The sequence below is a fragment of the Spermophilus citellus genome, assembly GCF_964194105.1.
Source record: "Spermophilus citellus genome assembly, chromosome: 15".
NCBI lineage: Eukaryota > Metazoa > Chordata > Mammalia > Rodentia > Sciuridae > Spermophilus > Spermophilus citellus.
In genome coordinates, this window is record NC_138195.1 from 16525349 (window position 1) to 16546880 (window position 21532).

At 40.4% G+C, this 21532-nt stretch overlaps 1 protein-coding gene across 1 annotated transcript in view; it reads left to right on the forward strand.

The window, feature by feature from the left end:
- Positions 1-575: 575 nt before the first annotated feature.
- Positions 576-21532, forward strand: part of LOC308634075 (uncharacterized protein) — a gene marked incomplete at its 5' end in the record, with an annotated part of 185715 nt that continues 164758 nt past the window's right edge. Inside the window, 3 exons of the mRNA XM_081267648.1 lie at positions 576-581; positions 6101-6426; positions 19270-19715. Coding sequence (XP_081123774.1) covers positions 576-581; positions 6101-6426; positions 19270-19715 — 778 coding nt within the window. The remainder of the gene's footprint in view (positions 582-6100; positions 6427-19269; positions 19716-21532) is intronic.

The following is a 21532-nucleotide window of genomic DNA, read 5'->3' on the forward strand; positions in this document are numbered from 1 at the left end:
AGTTAGCAGATCTTCCAGTAAGAAAAACCATGGCCTTGTGTTGGTCTTTTATTTTGTAATATATGAATTATGGAAGTAGGTCATCTTGCAAAAATGAAAGTAATTTATTTTAATAGAAAAGTTTTGATTGCTTTTTTTTTTAAGGCCGTACACCACATCAGTTTCCATAGCTCCTTTTGATTACAATAATACACTAACATACAAATAATGGATACCATATAGTACTTAGCATGAAACTGTCAATTTTTCATCCTTTTGCTTTATTTAGAAGCCACAAACATTTAGAGTCAAAACGTATGAACTGATATAAGATCTGCTGTTGTAATTTGTATAAAAATCTGGGATAAGGCAGGTGCAAAGCTAATACAATGGGGTATACAATGGGGTATACTGACTATTTCCTAGGACTATGTATGTGTCAAACATGGAATCCATGCCTCTTGCATGACAGGCAAGCACCATACAAGCTAACCTCCAGCTTGTTCAATTTTCTTTTTTTTTCTTTCTTCTTCTTCTTCTTTTTTTGTGTGTGTGTATGTGGTGCTGGGGATTGAATTGAACCCAGGGTCTTGTGCATGGAGGTAAGCAATCTACCAACTAAGCAATATCTCCAGCCCTCAACTTTTTTTTTTTTTTTTTTTTTTTTTTTTTTTTAGAGAGAGAGAGAGGAGAGAGAGAGAGAGAGAGAATTTTTAATATTTATTTTTTAGTTCTCGGCGGACACAACATCTTTGTTTGTATGTGGTGCTGAGGATCGAACCCGGGCCGCACGCACGCCAGGCGAGCACGCTACCGCTTGAGCCACATCCCCAGCCCCGCCCTCAACTTTCTTGATCCCTATAGAAAAGTGTACCTTTGAAGCAACACCCATGTTTATTTTAAAAAGTGCACAACTGGGGTTGGGATTGTGGCTGAGTGGTAGAGCACTTGTCTAGCATGTGTGAGGCAGTGGGTTCCATTCTCAGCACCACATATAAATAAAGGTCCATAAACAACTAAAAAAAATGTTTTTTTAAAGACACAACTGCCAGGAAGGCTAATTTCAGAGCACTTTTCAGTTCTTTCAGAGCACTTTACTGTTTTAAATCTTAGGAATTATGATACCCCCTTGAGCTTGCTTCTCACTTGCCTGAATTGGTTTCTTGTCCAATAAAAAACGCTGCTGTGGCAGGACCTGGTGGATCATACCTGTAATCCCAGCTACTTAAGAGGCTGAGGCCCAAAGATTGCAAATTTGAAGCCAGTACCAGCAAATTATGAGACCCTACCTCAGAATTCAAAGGTCTGAGGATGTTGCTGAGTGATAGAGTGCCTCTTGGTTCAATCCCCAGTACCATACATACAAAGATGCAGCTGTGCTAGCTGTGGTGGTGCATTCTTGTAATCTCAGCTACTGAAGAGGCTGAGGCAAGAGGATTGAAAATTCGAGACCAGCTTCAGCAATTTAGCAAGACCTAGTCTGAAAATAAAAAATAAAAAGGGCTGGGGATGTTGCTTAGTGTTAGAGCTGACTGTCTAGCATGTACAAGATCCCCAATTCAATCTCCAGCACTGATAGTGGGCAGTGTTGGTAGAGTAGCTGTTCTTATTTGATTTTTTGTTGGGGATATGAGGATACAAATCCCTAGGCCTCCCACATGCTGAGCAAGCAATCTACTACTGACCTATGCCCCAGCCCCACAGAGTGACAGCCTTTGTCCATTTCCCCAGCAGGAAGGACTAGCAAATGAAGCTCTGGCTTGGATGTTAGTGAGTTAAATTCTAGCTCGATTTCCATTGGGTTATCAGTTTAAAAAGGAAAAAAAAAAAAAATATCCAGGTGCATGCCTTTAATCCCATTGACTCAAGAGGCTGAGGCAGGAGGATTGTAAATTCAAGGCCAGATTCAGCAATTTAGACCCTCACTCAAAATAAAAAATAAAAAGGGCTGAGAATGTAGCTCAGTGGTAAAGTGTCTATGGGTTCAATACCCAGTACAAAAAAAAAGTCATCAGTTTTTAATTTTTTTTTAATATTTATATTTTAGTTGTACACAATACCTTTATTTTGTTTATTTGTTTTTATGTGGTGCTGAGGATCAAACCCAGGGCTTCACACATGCCAGGCGAGCGCTCTACTGCTTTTTTTTTTTTTTTTTTTTGAGAGAGAGAATTTTTTAATATTTATTTTTTAGTTCTCGGCGGACACAACGTCTTTGTTTGTATGTGGTGCTGAGGATCGAACCCGGCCCCACGCATGCCAGGCGAGCCCGCTACCGCTTGAGCCACATCCCCAGCCCCTGCTTTTTTATTTAGAAGCCATAAACATTTAGAGTCAAAACATAACTGATATAAGATCTGCTGTTGTAATTTGTATAAAAGTCTGAGATAAGGCAGACGTACAAAGCTACAACCGAAGGCCAATTTTTTTTTTAGTTTTTTAATTTGATCATAAATTTTTCTCACCATATAGGTAGATGCCTTCACCTCTGTGGAGTGTCAAGAGAGTCAGAAAACTTCATTTGGATGAGAATTTGTTGGGTCAATTTGCAGCTTCTTTTTTTTTCTCTGCCTGAATCTCATAACTTCCTTTTTTTGTTTTGTTTTGTTTTTGTTTCTTCCAGTGCTAGGATTTGAACAAGGGGCACTTTACCACTGAGCTACATCCCCAGCCCCTTTTAAATTTTGAGACAGGATCTTGCCTTGAATTTAAAATCATTCTGCCTCAGCCTCCCAAATAGCTGGGATTACAGGCACGCACCACCAGGCCCTGCTAGTTATTTCCATTTAAAAACCAAACTATGGCCTGGCTTAGTGGTAAACACCTGTAATCCCCGTGATTTAGGAGGTTGAGGCAGGAAGATCAAAGGTTTAATCCTTGGCACTCACGGGTGTGCATGCGCACGCACACACACACCCAATGGCATTTTTAAAAAATATTTTTTAGTTGTAGGTGGATGTAATATCTTTATTTCATTTTTATGTGGTGCTGAGGTTTGAACCCAGTGCCTCACATGTGCTAGGCGATCACTCTATCACTGAGCCACAACCCCAGCCTCCACAATGGCATATTTTAAACACACAGAAAATACAGATATCATAATAAATTTAAGAGATTGACATTTTGCTCTATCTCGTATTTTTTGGACAAAAGATTACAAATAGGGACTGAGCTTGTAACTGAGGTAGAGCACTTGCCTACATGCTTGAGGGCCCTGATACAAATCCCCATCACTGCAAACAAACAAACACTAAAAACAAAGATTACAGATAAACCAGTGCTCTACATCGATTTACAACTCTCTTAAATACATTACTGAAGGCCAGGGGTGTAGCTAAGTGGTACAGTACTTGCCAATCATTCACAAAGCCCTGGTTCGATCCCCCAGATTGCAAAAATCAGAAAAGCCCATCACTGAAGCCAGGCATGGCCAGGTATGGCATTACAGGCCTATAATCACAGCTACTTGGGAGACTGAGACAGGAAGATGACAGGTTTGAGGCCAGCCTGGGCAATTTAACCATACTTTGTCTGAAAAAAAGAGGGTTGAGGACATAACTTTCCTAATGTTCAAGAGTCCTTGGGTTCAATTTCTGGTAATAGAAAAAAAATCACAAACAAACCCATTACAGTAGGAGCCTGGTAGTGGTGGTGGTGGGGTGTCAGATGAAGAGTGAGTATGCATGAGGTCTTTGACTTGAATCTCTAGCACCACAAAGGCATTACTGTAAATAGAATTTCCAAAAAGAATTTATTTTCAGACAGGCTCTCAGTAACTATTACACAGTCTGGCCTCAAACTTGTGATCCTCCTGCCTTAGCTTCAAGAGTAGCTGGGATTATTAGGCATTTGCCATTATATCTGGCTCTAAATACAATTTCTCAGTGATGAAATATTCAAAATTTCAGAAAGAGTGTGAAGATAATGTCCAGTTAGTGGGGGGAGTATAGAAATTTTAGCATCTGGGAAGTAACAGAATTTGTTCTCTGTTTACATAAATTTCTTTAAAGAATACTGCTTCCTAGCTGGGCGCAATGGCACACTATAATCCCAGCCACTCAGGAGGCTGAGGCAGGATGATCACAAGTTTGAGGCCAGTCTCAACAATTTAGCCAGACCCTGTCTCAAAAAAAAAAGGACTGGGGATACAGGGATATAGTTCAGTAGTAAAGCATCCCTAGGTTCAATCTCCAATACCCAAAACAAAAAACAACTACAAACAAAACAAAACAAAAAACCCTGTTTACTGTAATGTAGTTTGTGTATGGGGGTGTGCAATGCCCTGACCCAGTTTTTAGACCCTGGCTAGAGGCCAGCTAGTTCTTCCTCTTGTGCTGCTGATTAAGTCACACCCTCAACCATCTCCCTTATCAGGGCTTCTACACTATGGGCCATTATTCATGCACTATAATCATCCAGGGTCATGTACCAGACATCAGGGACAGCCCTGTGCCTCAAAGCCCCCTGATGCTACTCAAATTGCCAATCCTCAAGATGTGTGCTCTAACCCTTTCCTTCCTGCAGAAACCACAACCCCTGAATGACCCTGTATGAAACACTGTGCTCTGCGCCAGGAACTGAGCACTGTAGCCTGTCCTTATCCATGGTTTTGCTTTCTGGGTTTCAGTTACCAGTGGCCAATTATGATCCTAAAATATTAAATGAAAAATTCCAGAAAACCTTATAAATTTTAAAATGTGCTGTCTTCTGAGTAGTCTAATGAAATCTGGAACAATCTAGCTCTTTCCTTCCTAGGTCTTAAATCATCTAGTGTATCATCCAGTGTATCTCTTTATATGACAATCCTCCCTCCTCTGATGGCAAATACACAATATAATAAGATATTTGAGAGGGAGACCACATTCATATAATTTATTATATTGTTATGATTTATTATTATTGTCAATCTCTTACTGTGCCTAATTTATAATTAAACTTTATCATAGGTATATGTGTAAAAACAGTATATATATATATATATATATATATATATATATATATATATATTTCTGAGATTTTCAGAATCCACTGGAGATCTTGGAACATATCTCCTGCAGATAAGGGAAACTCCTATACCAAAATTATAAAATTCTTTCTGGTCTGTATCAGCATTGAGCCTTACCATACCTCATTCAAGGTGATGTTTGAAACAATTCCTCCCCTCTGCAGCTTCTATTTCATAACCACTGTGGCTGGATGAGTAGGAGGGAGCCTAGCCCTGAAGTCTCTGATGAACCCCACATTCCCAATGGAGCACCAGCCATTAGCAGGGTTGGGAGAAAGGAGGGTGGCTGGTGAATAGTTCCTGAGCCTAACTCAACCTAGGAAACAGGGCCAGAGGATAGAAGGTGAACCCAAGCCATGTAGATTCCAGGCCTTCCTCTGAGAGCTGACTATGTGTTAAGTACTTTGTTACCTAGGCTTTTGTCAGAAAGATATATCTATATCTATATATCTATATCTCCACTTGGCATTTATTAAGCAGAAATTAAGTCCTGCTAACATTTTTGTTTTGGCTACTTTATTTATGAAAAAAGTGAATTGTAAATTTTATTCTGGAAAAATGGAACAACCTTGAGATCTTTATAATATTTCCATAATAATTAGTTGATTTTGAAGTTTTCTGACAGTTTGTAACAAAAATGGAAAAAGGTGGTACATAAACTAAAAGATCAGATGAATAAAGAGGGTTGACTTGTGGGTGACAATGAGAGAGGGTAAAAAAGAAAGAAGGCATAGGGTTGAATGACGTCTCCTGTGGACAAAGAATAAACCAAAGCTTTCCTCAAAAAACATAACTTGCACCCAGCGCAGTGACGCAGGCTTGTAATCCAGTGATTTGTGGCAAGAGGCCAATTTCAAGGCCAGTCTCAAACTTAATGAGGCTCTGACTTAAAAAAAAAAAAAAAAAAAGGGCTGGGTCTGTAGCTTGGTGGTAGAGGGACACTTTGTTCAATGTTCAATTCCCTGTATATATATATATATATATATATATATATATATATATATATATATATTTAAACAAAATAAAAAACAAACAAACAAAACTCCAAAAAACAAACATAACTTGCACCCCTGAAATCGGGAGCCACTAACTTGCCTGCACTCCTGCTCTTCTCAGGGCATCCCCAGAAGCAGATCTCAGGTTTGGCAGCTCGACCCGGCAAGTGTGGCTGCGCTAAACTACAAGCCCAGAATTCCCTTCCCGGAGTTTCCGGCTGGGGAGGGGGCTGTCGGAGATTCTGGCCTGAGATTTGCAGGGCGGGACTCGCCTTTCCTTCTCCGTGAACTAACTGCAGCGGCTTTCATGTTCCCAACTGCGCCTTCTGCTTTTGGCTTGTCCCTTCATTACGACTCCAAGGCCAGGTGTGAGTGTCGCCTCGTGAAGAAGGCCCCGCCTTTTACAGGATGCCCACACTGTCAAGGTCAGAGGCGACGAGAACCCTGGTGAGTTCCAGCTTCTTCCTGCTGTCCCCCACTTCCCTTCCTAATGGTCCCTCAGTTGCCCAACGTCAAATCTCTGTAACAAATCATTGTACACCTTCCCTGATGGATCTGTTGCACTCTTTGGACCCTAAGAGATATGCAGGATGTCACTACTGATGTTAAGTAATTAAGTGTGTGTGCATAATATTTATCTATATTATATATATCTATATCATACTTCAACAACTATGGGTTTAACGACATGAGTGAGGTTTTTTTTTTTTTTTTTTGTACTGGGGATTGAACTCGGGTCCTTAACCACTGAGCCACATCCCCAGCCCTTTTTTAAAATTTTTGAGACAGGTCTTGTTAAGTTGCTTAGGCCCTCACTAAGTTGCTAAGGCTGGCTTTGAACTTTGGGTCCAACTGTCTCTTGGGATTACAGGTATGTGCCACCACGCCTGGCTTATGACTGAGTTCTTGAGGCCATGCTGTTGAACACCCTGGGAAAGATAAATTTACCGATTAGATATGTGGTTAATCCTTGCTGCCTTTCCGGTGATGAGGGAGAGATAATCTAGACCTTTTACAATATTCATTTATTTTCCTGATTGATGTAACATGGTATTGTAAGTATATAATATGTAACTACAGACATTAAAAAGTTCTAGAAGGCTGCACCTAAAAATGTTAACAGTCTACCCTTCCCCTGTTCAGAATATTAGACAACTGACTTCTGTTATTCCAGCTCTTCTTCCTTCACTTTTCCCTCCAAATTCAGGGGCATCATTGCAGCAAACTCATTTGTAGGACATCTGGGTGCCTTCTTGAAATAGATTGTCTTTCTTGGCTCTTATAAGTCTCAATGGCTCCTTCCCAATGTCAGTTCCCCTCATCATTGGCAGAATCTGAGAAGCAGTGTACTTCTTAAAGAAGCAGTTTTTATGCTTTTCTGTACACTTCAAAAATACATAAATAAGGGCTGAGGTTGTAGTTCAGTGGTAGAGCACTAGCACGTGTGAGGAACTGGGTTCAATCCTCAGCACTACACATAAATAAAATAAAAGTCCATTGACAATTAGAAAAACTGTTTTAAAATACATAAATAAATATCTGTTACTTGTTCCTGGAACATATTTATTGTTGCACTTGGGAATAGACTGGTTAATGTTCTAGACATTTTTGCAAACCAAATAATGAAATTCACTTTATACCCCTGCTCCACCCTTCTTTCCCTAGAAAGGAGGCAAAGGTCCTCTTAGGTGGTTACACAATATCTAGGTTTAGACAGTCTAATTTCCTTCCCCTTTCCCTCAGAACTAGGCATGGTACCTTTTCTTAAAAGATTTCACGCTGCAAGAAGGTGAATAGCTATGTGCACTTAAAGTATTTCAGGTTTGTTTAATTATATCTGTAGGAATCTAAAAGCAATTTGAGAATTGTCTATGGAAAATGTAGATTCTGTTTCTGCTTCCAGAGAATGACTATTTCTACTCACATGCCTGGCAGCCATCTTCCCAGTGCTGTGTGGGACAAGATTTTTTTTTTTTTTTTTGGTACTGGGGATTGAACCCAGGGGTGCTTTATCACTGAGCTACACCTCCAGTCCTTATTTTTCATTATTTTTTATTTTTTTATTTTTTTTATTTTTAATATTTATTTTTTAGTTCTCGGCAGACACAACATCTTTGTTGGTATGTGGTGCTGAGGATGGAACCCGGGCCGCATGCATGCCAGGCGAATGCGCTACCGCTTGAGCCACATCCCCAGCCCTTATTTTTCATTTTTTGTTTTGGGACAGTCTCATGAAGTTCTTGAGTATCTTGCTGATTTGGATCTTGGATTGCCAAGGCTGGCCTTCAACTTCTGACCTTCCTGCTTCAGCCTCCTGAATCACTGGGATTATAGGCCTGTATCACCACACCTCGTTAGGACAAGATACTTACATGATCACTAGTTCTTACAGTAAACCTGAGAGATGGGTAGTTTAATCTCAGTTTCACAGGTGAGGGAATTGTCTAATGTCATCTAGATAGGAATGGCAGATCTGAATTCCAGGTCTTCTTCTGAAATTTAGGTAAGACTGTCAAACCCTCAAGTCTGTGTTCCTCTTATTTATTTTTCATGTGCTGGGGGTTACATCAAAAACTTTGCCCATGCTAGGCAAGAGCTCTTCCACTGTGCTACAACCTATGTGTTCCTCTTAAATACTACTAGACTGTACCTGGACACCAATAAGCCTAGTTTTATAAGGCCCCAAATATGCACAGATTTTACTTACCATGATTTTGTCAAGTAACACTAGTTCCCCAATAATATAGTTCAAATTTTAGTTACTAAAATATACTAACTAGGCTAGGCATGGTGGCACAGTCCTATAATCTCAGAGGTTTGGTAGGCTGAGGCAGAGGATTACTAGTTTAAAGCCAGCCTCAGCAATGGCAAGGTGCTAAGCAACTCAGTAAGACCCTGTCTCTAAATAAAATACAAAATAGGGCTGGGGATGTAGCTCAGTGATTGAGTGCCCCTGAGTTCAATCCCCATTACTTCGCTAAGCTCACAGGCCAGTCACACATAACTTAAGCACACAGTGATTATTGGCCAGTCTCCGAATTTCTTTGCAAATCTGTGATTGGTCACTGTGTATCTGTTACTCAGTTCAAAGAACAGAAAAGCATGTGGAGTTGTATTGTTTCTCATCTCCTAGTAATTAACCCACATAAGACATTTTATATTTGCCAACAAAGATGGAAGTACAGCAAAGAAATGAAAAAATGGTAACAGTTGGAGTGAAATATAAAGGAGTATTAGGAAAAAAAAAACCTGTTGGGGACTTGATGCTTCCACTGTTCAAGAACCCCTTATATCTGCAGGCAGAGGGATCTGCTGAAGAAAGCTTATCAACTCAAATGAGGAAAATGTTTGGAACAGAAAGGCTGATAGTGTCCTAGGGGAAGAGGTGCTGGCAAAAAGTTTACATTAAAGTATCTCCAAGATTCTTGGAGATATTTCATGACATAAAAAATGCAAAGGGCTCATGCCTGTAATCCCAGTGATTATGGAGGCTGAGGTAAGAGGATTGCAAATTCGAGGGCAGCCTCAGTAACTTTTGTTTTAGTTTTGTTTTGTACGGGGGAATTGAACCTAGGGGTACTTAACCACTGAGCCATACCCTCAGTCCTTTTTTATATTTTACTTTGAGACAGTGTCTTGCTAAATTGATCAGGGCCTTGATAAATTGCTGAGGCTGGCTTTGAACTCCCTATCCTCCTGCCTCAGCCTCCTGAGCTGCTGGGACTACAGGTGTGCACCACCACACCTGGCTAGCCTCAGTAATTTAGTGAGGCCCTAAGCAATTTAATGAGACCCTGTCTCAAAATTAAAAAATAAAGTGTTGGGGATTTGGCTCAGTGGTAAAGTGCCCCTGAGTACAATCCCCAGTATCCCCTCCCCACCATCACCAAGAAAAGGTAAAGGATAAAAATGTTGGAAGCTGATCCAAATTCATAAAGGAGTATAAGTATAGATAAGAATGTTCACTATGTATTATAAATTATAAGGTGAAAAGAAGAGGCAAATTTAAACTTTGGTATATATATATATATATATATATATATATATATATATAAAACATATATCTTTTATATTATTATTAATATATTATAATATATAGTTATTATTAATATATTATAATAATGTTATTATTAATATATTAAGATACACAGTAGGGGCTGGAGATGTGGCTCAAGCCGTAGCGCATTTGCCTGGCATGCGTGTGGCCCGGGTTCGATCCTCAGCACCACATACAAACAAAGATGTTGTGTCCGCCGAATACTAAAAAATAAATACTAAAAAAAAAAATTCTCTCTCTCTCTCTCTCTCTCTCTCTCTTTTAAAAAAAAAGATACACAGTACTACAGAAATATTAGTTTTACTAATTTTTTCATTTCCTTATACATTTATAACTGACATGGAGGTTTTAATGTTTCAGCAAGTTATTTTGTGTGTATGCTATCCTGTTGATTTTTTTTTTTAAATTTGGGATTTAACCCATGGGCAATTTTTTCTCTCTCTTTTTTTTTTTTTTTTTGATAGATGGACACAATACCTTTATTATTTATTTATTGTGGTGCTGAAGCTTGAGCCCAGTGCCTCACATGTGCTAGGCAAGTGCTCTACAACTGAGCTATAACCCCAGCCTATCATGGACATTTTTACCCACTAAGCTACAACATCCCCATCCCAAGACCTTTATTTATTTTATTTTTTTTTAAGTTTTGAGACAGGGTTTTACTAAGTTGTTTAGGGCCTTGCTAAGTTGCTGAGGCTGGGCTTGAATTTGTGATCCTCCCGCCTCAGCCTCCTGAGTTGCTGTGTGCCACTGTGCTTGGATGGGTTTTGGGTATGGAACCCAGGACCTCACAAATGCTAGGAAAGTGCTCTATCATAGAGCTACACCTTCAGGCTCTTGGCAAAAATTTTTGAAGGTTACAGAACAATCATAATTTTTCCTATTAATCAACAAGATCGCTTTGTACGGTTTCAGTTTACAAGTTTATTTTTACAGTCTTTTGCTAATATGCAAAGCAAGGACATAAACAAACATACACAGGACAAAGAATCAGTTTGCCTTCAGAGAAGAATCATTAGAATTGGACCCAAGCATCCTGGTTTTCTTCTCTTACTTTTTTTTTTTGTGATACCAGGGATTTAAATCAGCAGAATTCTAGAGCTGAGCTACACATCCCTGGCACTCTTGCCAAGTTGATGAGGCTGGCCTTGAACTTGTTATTCTCCTGTTTCAGCCTGAGTCACAGGAATTATAGGCATGTGTATCTACTTCTATTCTGGTTCTGTGCAGTCGTTTACTTCTTGGATTACTATGGAAAACTCATTTTAACTTCCATGGCTGAATTTCCTCAACAGTGAAATAAGAGGTCTTTCTCTTCTGTCCTGGCTAGTCTGACTTCTGCCTTTGTCCTCTAAGATAGACAAAATCACCTGATTCAATCTACAATATATTAAATATATAAACAAGTCTACTAAAATCTGTAAAAGCACTGAAAAACAATTTGGTATTTCCTGTAAATGTGATCTCTAAACTCATCATTTCCTATGGCAATGTTAGCTGAGTGTCATAAAGTTGGTTTTAGTTTCTCTTGACCACACCTGCCAGCAGCCCCATTTCCCTGACCTAGCTGCTGTCACTATGGCTCTTTGTGGTGCCAAAATGTACTCTGGGCAACTGTGCCCCTTACAGGTATCTTTATGATTATAAAAAATTGAGCAAGCCAGGTGTGGTGGCGCATGCCTGTAATCCCAGCAGCTCCAGAAGCTGAGGCAGGAGGACATTAATTCAAATTCAGCCTCAACAAAAGTGAGGCACTAACAACTCAGTGAGACCCTTTCTCTAAATAAAATACAAAATAGGGCTGAAGATGTGACTCAGTGGTCAGGTGCCCCTGAAATCAATCCCTGGTAACCCCCGCAAAAAACCCCCCAAATTGAGTGATGTAGAAAGGTTAGTTTTTGCTCTATGTTTTAAGTAAATTTATAAGGTCTGAAAATTTTCTCCAAGGACTAATAAATGAAATTAATTAATTATTTTAAAGCAGTTTATTTTAAAAAGTGATTTATGCTGGGTGCAGTGGTGCATATCTATAATCCCAGCAATTTGGGATGCTGAGACAGGAAGATTTCAAGTTTGAGGCCAGCCTCAGCAAATTATCAAAGCCCTCAGCAAGTTAATGAGACACTGTCTCAAAATGAAATAAAATAAAAAAGTAAATAGACTGGGGATGTAGTTCAATGGTGAAGTGCCCCTGGGTTAAATCCCCAGTATCAAAACAACAACAACAACAACAAAACCTCCCCCTGGATTTATTTATTAATTCAACATTACTTGAACATCCTGTTAGGTAGGGGACCAAGCTAGCCTCTCTGGATGTAGCAGTAACTAAATTAAACTTGGTCCTTCCCCTTGATTACTGGTGAGCAACAAATTTACCTTTGTTAAATAAAACTGGAAATTTTCATTTAAAGTACATGTAAACCCCTATAGAAGAAAGCATTTCCCCCACTGTTACTGGGAACGATCTTAGTGCCTTGCATCAGCGCTCTTAGTACTGAGCTACTATCCCCACCCACCTAGGAAAATATTTCTTTTTTTTTTTTTGGTACTGAGGATTGAACCCAGGGGTGCTTTACCACTGAGCTACATCCCGAGCCTTTTAAAATTTTTCTATTTTTATTTATTTTATACTGGGGATTGAACCCAGTGGTGCTTTTGCCACTGAGCAACATCCCCAGCACTTTTTATATTTAATATTGAGACAGAGTCTTGCTAAGTTGTTTAGGACCTCACTAAATTTCTAAGGCTGGCTTTGAACTGTAGATCTTCCTGCTTTAACTTCTTCTTTTTTTTTTTTTTTTTTAAAGAGAGAGTGAGAGAGGAGAGAGAGAGAGAGAGAGAGAGAGAGAGAGAGAGAGAGAATTTTTTTTTTTTTTTCAGAGTAGAAATTAGAAGTTTATTAAAGGACAGCAGAAAAGACTTCTCCCGGAGGAAGAAGGGGACCCAAGAGGTGGAATCCCAAGAATTTTTAATATTTATTTTTTAGTTCTCGGCGGACACAACATCTTTGTTGGTATGTGGTGCTGAGGATGGAACCCGGGCCGCACGCATGCCAGGCGAGCTTGCCACCGCTTGAGCCACATCCCCAGCCCCCTGCTTTAACTTCTTGAAGCAGGCATGCGCCACTCTGGTTGGCTCTATCCTTTTTATTTTTTGAGACTGGGGTCTTGCTAAGTAAGCAGAGCCTCACTTATTTGTTGAGGCTGGCCTTGAACTTGCACTCCTCTTTCCTCAGCCTGCTGAATTGCTGGGGTTACAGGCGTGCACCACTTTGCTCGCCTAGGAAAAACATTTTTATTAGTGGGCAAATACTGAGAACTTATTGAGCATTTAATGGTATGGAAAATACAGAGAATTAAATTATTCTGCACTTACATTGAGAGGGCTTCCCACCAAGCTGAGGGATAAGTCAGATAGTATGCCTTTTTTTTTTTTATTGGTTGTTCACAACATTACAAAGCTCTTGACATATCGTATTTCATACATTAGATTGAAGTGGGTTATGAACTCCCATTTTTACCCCAAATACAGATTGCAGAATCACATCGGTTACACATCCACATTTTTACATACTGCCATATTAGTAACTGTTGTATTCTGCTACCTTTCCTATCCTCTACTATCCCCCCCTCCCCTCCCCTCCCCTCCCATCTTCTCTCTCTACCCCATCTACTGTAATTCATTTCCCTCCATGTTTGTTATCCCATTCCCCTCATAACCTCTTATATGTAATTTTGTATAACAATGAGGGTCTCCCTCTATTTCCGTGTGATTTCCCTTTTTTTCTCCCTTTCCCTCCAACCTCATGTCTCTGTTTAATGTTAATCTTTTCTTCCTGCTCTTCCTCCCTGTTCTGTTCTTAGTTGCTCTCATTATATCAAAGAAGACATTTGGTATTTGTTTTTTAGGGATTGGCTAGCTTCACTAAGCATAATCTGCTCTAGCGCCATCCATTTCCCTGCAAATTCCGTGATTTTGTCATTTTTTAGTGCTGCGTAATACTCCATGGTGTATAGTATGCCTTTTAAGGAAAGGAAAAAAAAGTTTTAGGAGCCACATATAAGAAATGTTAAAAAAAAGGGGGGGGGCTGGGAATGTGGCTCAGCTGGTAGCGCGCTCCTCTGGCATGCGTGCGGCCCGGGTTCTATCCTCAGCACCACATACAAACAAAAATGTTGTGTCTGCCAATAACTAAAAAATAAATATTAAAATTCCGTGTCTCTCTTTAAAAAAAAGAATTAAAAAAAGGTTCTGTTACATCAGAGGGTAATGAAATATACAAACTAATAGAAAAATAATACAACTCCAATCTTTGTCTAAGATAAATGTATATTGAGCACCTGTTGCCCACACTATACTAAGAGTTGTAAGAAAAAACCAACCACACGTAAGCCAGTAAGGGAAGAAAAGTCAGAGCTGACCTTCTTGATGCCTGGTAGCTCGCCTTCACCCTTTTGTCCTTGAAACCTGTTCACAAATGAGATATCCTTATAACAAGCTGCTTTTAATTCTTAAGATGTTAGATCAGTGACCTCAATGTGAAATCATTATTTTTGGGTAAAATTTCATGGTTGACTAATGGAATTAGAGTAAGTTCTTGAAATTGGATAGATAACATATTAGAAGGCCACATTTTCTTCTGTATATACAAGTAAAACTCCCTAAAGCAATAGGAAGCTTATTATGAAATAATTAGAATGATAAGCAAGACTTATCAGATAAAGGAATTCTAACCCTCCAGAATAAGTCAAGAAAGTCAATGGCTTAGAGCAGAGAGGGAGTCTGGGGCATCCTTTGTACAGTGGCATGTTGAGGATAGAGGGATTTCCAACCTTTTTTCCTTTAAGTCTGAAGTTGCTCTGTGTGATACAGGGGGCTTTTAGTCACACAGGCCTGGTGAGCACTTGAAACATGGCTAGTGCCACTGAGTAACTTCGTAGTTACTTTTAAATTTTTCTAGCATTATTATTGGTGCTGGGGATTGAACCCAGGGCCTTGTGTATACTAAGCATGTGCTCTGGCATTGAATTACACCCCCAGGCATGCATGTGTGTGTGTGTGTGTGTGTGTGTGTACATATCCATATATATGTGTGCACAAATATACATAGTATATGTACATATACAAGCATATGTATGTATACACACACATATATGCCTGGGGATATGGATATATTTATATACACACATACACACACACACACACACACACACTTTTATTTGGTACTAGGGATTGAACTCAGGGGCAATTAGTCACTGAGCTATATCCCCAGCCCTTTTGAATTTTTATTTTGAGACAGGTTCTTGCTATGTTGTCCAGGTTGATCTTGAACTTGTGATCCTCCTGTGTCAGTCTCCTGAGTACTTGGTATTTCAGTAGTTGGTATTCTACTGCACCTAGCAAAGTTTACTATTTTAACCATTTTTAATTATACAGTTCAGGCCAGCCCTGAAGGCATACATCTGTAATCCCAGTGCCTGCAGCAGGAGGATTGCAAGTTCAAAGCCAGTGTCAACAATTTAGCGATTTAGCAAGGCCCTAAAGCAACTTAGACGCTATCTTTAAATAAAATATAAAAAAGGCCTGGTGAATGGGCAGTTGCCCTGGGTTCAATCCCCAGTCAAAAAAAAAAAAAAAAAGTGTACATATCAGGGGTGTAAACTACACACTGTCTTGAACTTTATGTTGTTGTGTAACCAATCACCAGAATGCTTTTTATCTTGTAAAACTGAAACTCCTCACATATTTAACAATGCCATATTTTCTCATCCCCCAACTTCTGGCAACCATTTTATTTTGTCCCTATGAATTTGATTATTCTAGGTACCTCATAGAAGTGAAATCATATAGTATTATTCCTTTTGTGATTGCCTTAGTTCATTTAACATCATGCATAGAATTCATGCATGGTGTAACCTGTCGAAATTTCCTTCCTTTTTAAAGTAATATTCCGATTGTGGCTCAGCAGTAGAGTGCTTGCCTAGCACGGGTGGGACCCGGGTTCGATCCTCAGCACCACATAAAAATAAAGGCACTGTGTTAAAAAAATATATATATTAAAAAAATTATATAAATAAAAAAAAATGGGGCTCAAGCGGTAGCGCACTCGCCTGGCATGCGTGCGGCCCGGGTTCGTCATCAGCACCACATACCAACAAAGATGTTGTGTCCGACGAAAAAACTAAAAAATAAATATTAAAAAAATTCTCTCTCTCTCTCTCACACACACACTCTCTCACTCTCTCTTAAAAAAAAGAATATTTCTAAAAAAAAAATAAAGTAATATTCCATTTTGAGTATATATCACTTTGGACGTCCATCTTTTGACTATTATGAATAATGCTATTATAAACATAGGTTTATGGGAGAGGAGGGGAGGAGTAGGGGGGATAGGAAGGGCAGCAGAATAGAATAGACATTATGATTGATGTATGTACATTCCATGTATGTATTATATGTCAAAATACATTCTGCTGTCATTTATGACTAAAAAAAATAAAAATAAATCATATGGTTAAAAAAAACCCAAAAACATAGGTTTGCAAATATCTGTTTGAGTCCCCTACTGGATGAATAGTCAGTACTACTATTGCTGGATTATATGTAATTCTATTTTTAAATTCACTTTTTGCAGTGGTAGGGAATTGAATCCAGGATCTTACCCATGCTAGGTAAGCGCTCTACCACTGAGCTACATTCCCAAACTTTTTTTTTTTTGTACTGGGGATTGAACTCAGGGGTACTCAAACATGGCACAAAATCCCCAGTCCTGTTTTGTATTTTATTTAGACAGGGTTTCACTGAGTTGCTTAGTGCCTCGAAATAGCCGAGGCTGTTTTGAACTCGGGATCCTCCTGTTTCAGCCTCCCAAGCCGCTGGGATTTCAGGTGTGCGCCACTGCGCCTGGCCCAAACGTTTTTTTTTTTTTAAATCTTTTTTTAGTTGTAGATGAACACACAATATCTTTATTTATTTATTTATTTAATATTTTAGTTTTAGGTGGACACAATATCTTTATTTATTTATTTATTTTTATGTGGTGCTGAGGATCTAACCCAGTGTCTCACACATGCGAGGCAGGAGCTTTACCACTGAGCTACATCCCCAGCCCTGGCCCAAATTTTTAAATTTCACTTTGTGACGGTGTCTCATTAAGTTGCACAGGCTAGCCTCAAACATGCTGTCTTCTTCCCTCAGGAGAAGCTGAGAGTACAGGCATGTATCGCCACATCTGGTTTAATTTTAAATTTTTTTGTGTGTGTGGTACTGAGGATCAAACCTAGGGTCTCATGCATACTAGGCATTGAACTACACACTCAACTCTACTTTTTACTTTTTGAGGATCCATCATAAGTGTTTTCCATAGTGTCTGCATCATTTTACATATTAAAATACTGAAATTAATTTCACCTGTTAATTTTATAAATGTGGCTAACGAGAAATTTAAAATTATATAAATGAAGCTCACATCTTTCTGTTGAACAGCAGTGTTAGATATCCTCTACCCCCCCACAATGTAATGAAAACTACCAAATTTCAGAAGACAAAAACTCCTCTCCCAAATCATACTTGCTACATGTTAAATAAACTCTCTACTTTTCTGATTAAACACAGGGATGCTTAACCACTGAGCTACATCCTCAGCCCCCGCAACTTAAAAAAAAAAAAATTTTGTAGTTGTAGATGGACAGCATGTGTTTGTTTTTGTATGAGGTGTTAAGGATTGAACGAAATGCGTCACACTTGGTAGGCAAGCACTCTGCTGCTGAGCCACAACCCTAGTTCCCCCAGCCCTTTTTATTTTTTGATTTTGAGACAGGGTCTTGCTGAGTTGCTTAGGTCCTCGTTAAATTGATGAGGCCATCTTTGAACTCGAAGTCCTCTTGCCTCAGCTTCCCAAGCTGTTGGGATTAAGGCATGCACTACTGAGCCTGGATTCCCAGTCCTTTTTATTTATTTTGAGACAGGTCTTGCTAAGTTGCTGAAACTGGCCTTGAACTGTGATCCCTGCCTCAGTCCTGTGATTATAGTCTTATGCCACCACGTCTGGCATATCCATCTTTTATTATAGGAAGAAACGTCTGTCCACTGTTACTGCAAAAGGCTGGACTATCCCATAGTAACTGATGTTAATATTTGTGTATCTTATTTTCTATGTTTTGTTGGTATGTCAGAGCCCAATGCCTTCCCTTGCTGTGTTCTCATGTTCCTGAAGAGATGTACTTACAAGGTTGAAAGAGACATCTTTCTACCTCGGTACAGTGGTACAAGCCTGTAATCCTAGCAGTTCAGGAGGCTGCGGAGGAGGATCACAAGTTCAAGGCCAGCCTGGGCAATGTAGTGAATCCCTGTCTCAAAATAAATAAAAAATAATCCCCCCCCCCAAAAAAGAAAAAAAGAGTGACCTTCCTTCCTCTTTGATAATGCTGCCTTGCCACAACTTCTCCTATCCATTGGCATTTTTAATCCACTTACAGCTTGAGTGATTTCTGCACTTTGAGTAACTGATGGCTGCATGTCTATTTGAGGGGGTATGGGAAGACTCGGGAGGGATTTCTGAAATGTCAGAGAAGAGTCAGAACCTGGAGATGGGGACTGAAGAGGTGTTGTGACTGACTCTATTTCTGTGATTCACACCAAGGTCATTCATGATGAAATAACCACCACCACTACCCTAGTGAAAAGTAAAAATAAGGCTCCTCCATGGAGACTAACTTTTGCAAAAGAGTTTTTTCTTCTTTATTATTATTTTTAACAGTGTTGCACTTGACTACATTTAGATGGAAAGGATGTTGGCGTCGGTGTGTTGCTGGAGATCATACTGTGACCTTACATATGCTAGGTAGGCAACACCACCACTTAGCTACACCCCATCCCCTCAAATATGATAAATCATGGTCTCTGATACTGTGTGCATTCACTTAACTCCTCAGCAAGGGCTGGGGAACTGTCTGCCTTGTTTAGAGCAAACACGCCATGTCTGAAGGTAGCCGAGACTTTAAACACATACAAATGGACGCTTTTCTCCAGGAGCAAAGGTACATCTACTGCCCCTGCATTTGTCCCTGAGAACTAGGCCAGTCTTGCCTCCCATGGGAACCAGGTGTCACTTTTAGTAACCTGAGGGTACACAGTTAAGACCCAAATGTCTGTCTTCCCAAGACCAGTTTCTCACTTCTCAACTCATGCCCGTCCCGTCTCCGGGCTTCTCCATTTCCTTTCTTCCTTCCTAGGAAAGTACGTTCATTTCCTTCTCTCATGAGGGTTTCAAGTCAGAAGTCCTTCGGATGGACTCCCGTTCACTTCCACAGCGGTGCTCAGCCCGTAGTAAAGGTCTCAGGGGCGCTCTGCAGAGCCGGGTTCTCCTACCCGCCTTCCTGCTACAGACAAGCTCGCGCCTGCGCAGCCACTACCGTCTCTCGGGCCCGCCCGCTTCCAATGCGCTCTAGCCACGTAACAATGGCGCCACCGCAGCCCCACCTCCGGGCGTTAGCCACTGAGGCCCCGCCTCGCCGCTGTCCTTACGGCCTGAAGGCCGGACTTGGCCGCCTCCCAGAGGGGGAGATCATGAGGGGCCAGCTCGGGGTCACGCCTGCAGTCGACAGTTGGATGGGGACGTGGGTCCACCGACTGCTCTTCCAGGTGTTCGCGCTGTGGCACTCCCGCCACGCCGGAAGTGGTAAGGTTTCTGGAAGCTTCCCGTCTGGTTCCGCCCCTCAGAAGCCCCGCCTTGCGCGCTGCGGGGGGTTTCCACGGTGATGGTAAACAAGCCTCGACTTCTTAGTCTCTGTCTGCCAAGTCCTTGCAGTTCCGCATTCTAGGTGCTCCAAGGAATCACCTAGGGACCTGGTTTGAGAGCCGACACGTGGAGACTTAGTGCCCCAGGTGAAGGACATCCAGCGGGAGGTCCGAAGTCCAGGGCCGCACACCTGTGTTCTGCTGGGATTGGACCCAGTTGGAATGGGACTGCCTGCTGGGATTTGAGGTTAGGGCTGGTCATGGCAGTAGGATTCCAGAGGATCTTTGGCTTAGTTAGAGCGCCTTCCCCTTAATCCTGCACAGACCAGAAAGGACCGGTTCTGAAGAATCTTTTCTCAGAGCCCGGATGTTGCATTCAGGGACTGACTGGTGGGCCTGAAGGGATTTGGAGGCACTAGAGAGCTGCTCTCATGTCAGGGTGCCCTTCACGGGTATTGAGTTGTGATGATACAGGTTTTTTATTTCATCTTATTTTTTAGATAGTGGCGATTGAACTAGGTCACTTAGCCACTGAGCCACATCCCCAGACCTTTTTTGTATTTTATTAAAGAAGGAGTCTCGCAGAGTTGCATAGAGCCTGGCTAAATTGTCGAGAGTGGCTTTGAACTTGCGATCCTCTTGCCGCAGCCTCTGGAGCCACTGGGATTAGCCACCGTGCCTGGCGTTTTAAGAAAATTTTTGAGGCAATACATTCATATATTGAAAGGTCAGAACTTGCACAAGACTATTTCTCAAAACTCCTTCCCATTTCTTGTTCCATTAGTAAATAGTTTTTCTCCAAAAACTTTATTTCTTTTATATCATTATCTTTCCCCTGTACTTTTCCTTCATCAGCTTTACTAAATTAGTATACAGTATTTTGATCTGAAATATTTCCTCGTGGATTTCCTTTGCCTTCTGGTCTGGAAGCTGGGTGTGTATAGTGCAGTCATCTATTTGCCACCTCCCCTTCCACCCCGAATTATTTTTTTTCCCTAGACATATCTTTAAATGCATTTTTGCACTGATTTCTTTTGAAAATTCATTTGGAAAGAACTCGAATTGAGCAGTTTGTGGGTAAGTTCAGGGCTTTGTCTTAGGCTTTATATATTTTCTTTATAATTCAGACTTTTTTCTCATCCTTAAACTAAGAAATATGCTCTTGTGGACTGTTGGTAGGAATATAAAATGGTACTGCTACTATGGAAAACTGTATGGCTCTTGCTCAAAAAATAAAAATGTAATTACCATATGATCTAGTAATTCCACTTTTGGGTATATATTCAAGAAAAATGAAAGCATGGATTCAGATTTTTGTTTTTTGTGGGGAGAGGTGCTGGGGATTGAACCCAGGGCCTGTGCATTCAAGGCAAGCACTCTACCAACTGAGCTATATCCCCAGCCCCAAGGATTCAGATTTGTACCAACCCACATTCATAGCAGCATTATTCAAATAGTCAAAAACTGGAAGTAGGATTGGGAGTGTAGCTGAGTAGGAATAACTTGCCTAGCATGCAAGATGCCCTGGGTTTGGTTCCCAGCCTGGCAAAAATAAATGGGAGGAAAAAAGTGGAAGTAACCCAAGTGCCCATTTATAAATGAATGGATAAATAAAATGTGGCATATAATGGAGACCTTGAAAAGAAAGGCAGTTCTATTACCTGCTACAACATGGATGAATTTTGGGGACATTGAAAGAAACCAGTAATGAATTTTGTGTTTTTTTTTTTTTTTTTTTTTGGTGGTGCTGGGGAGGGA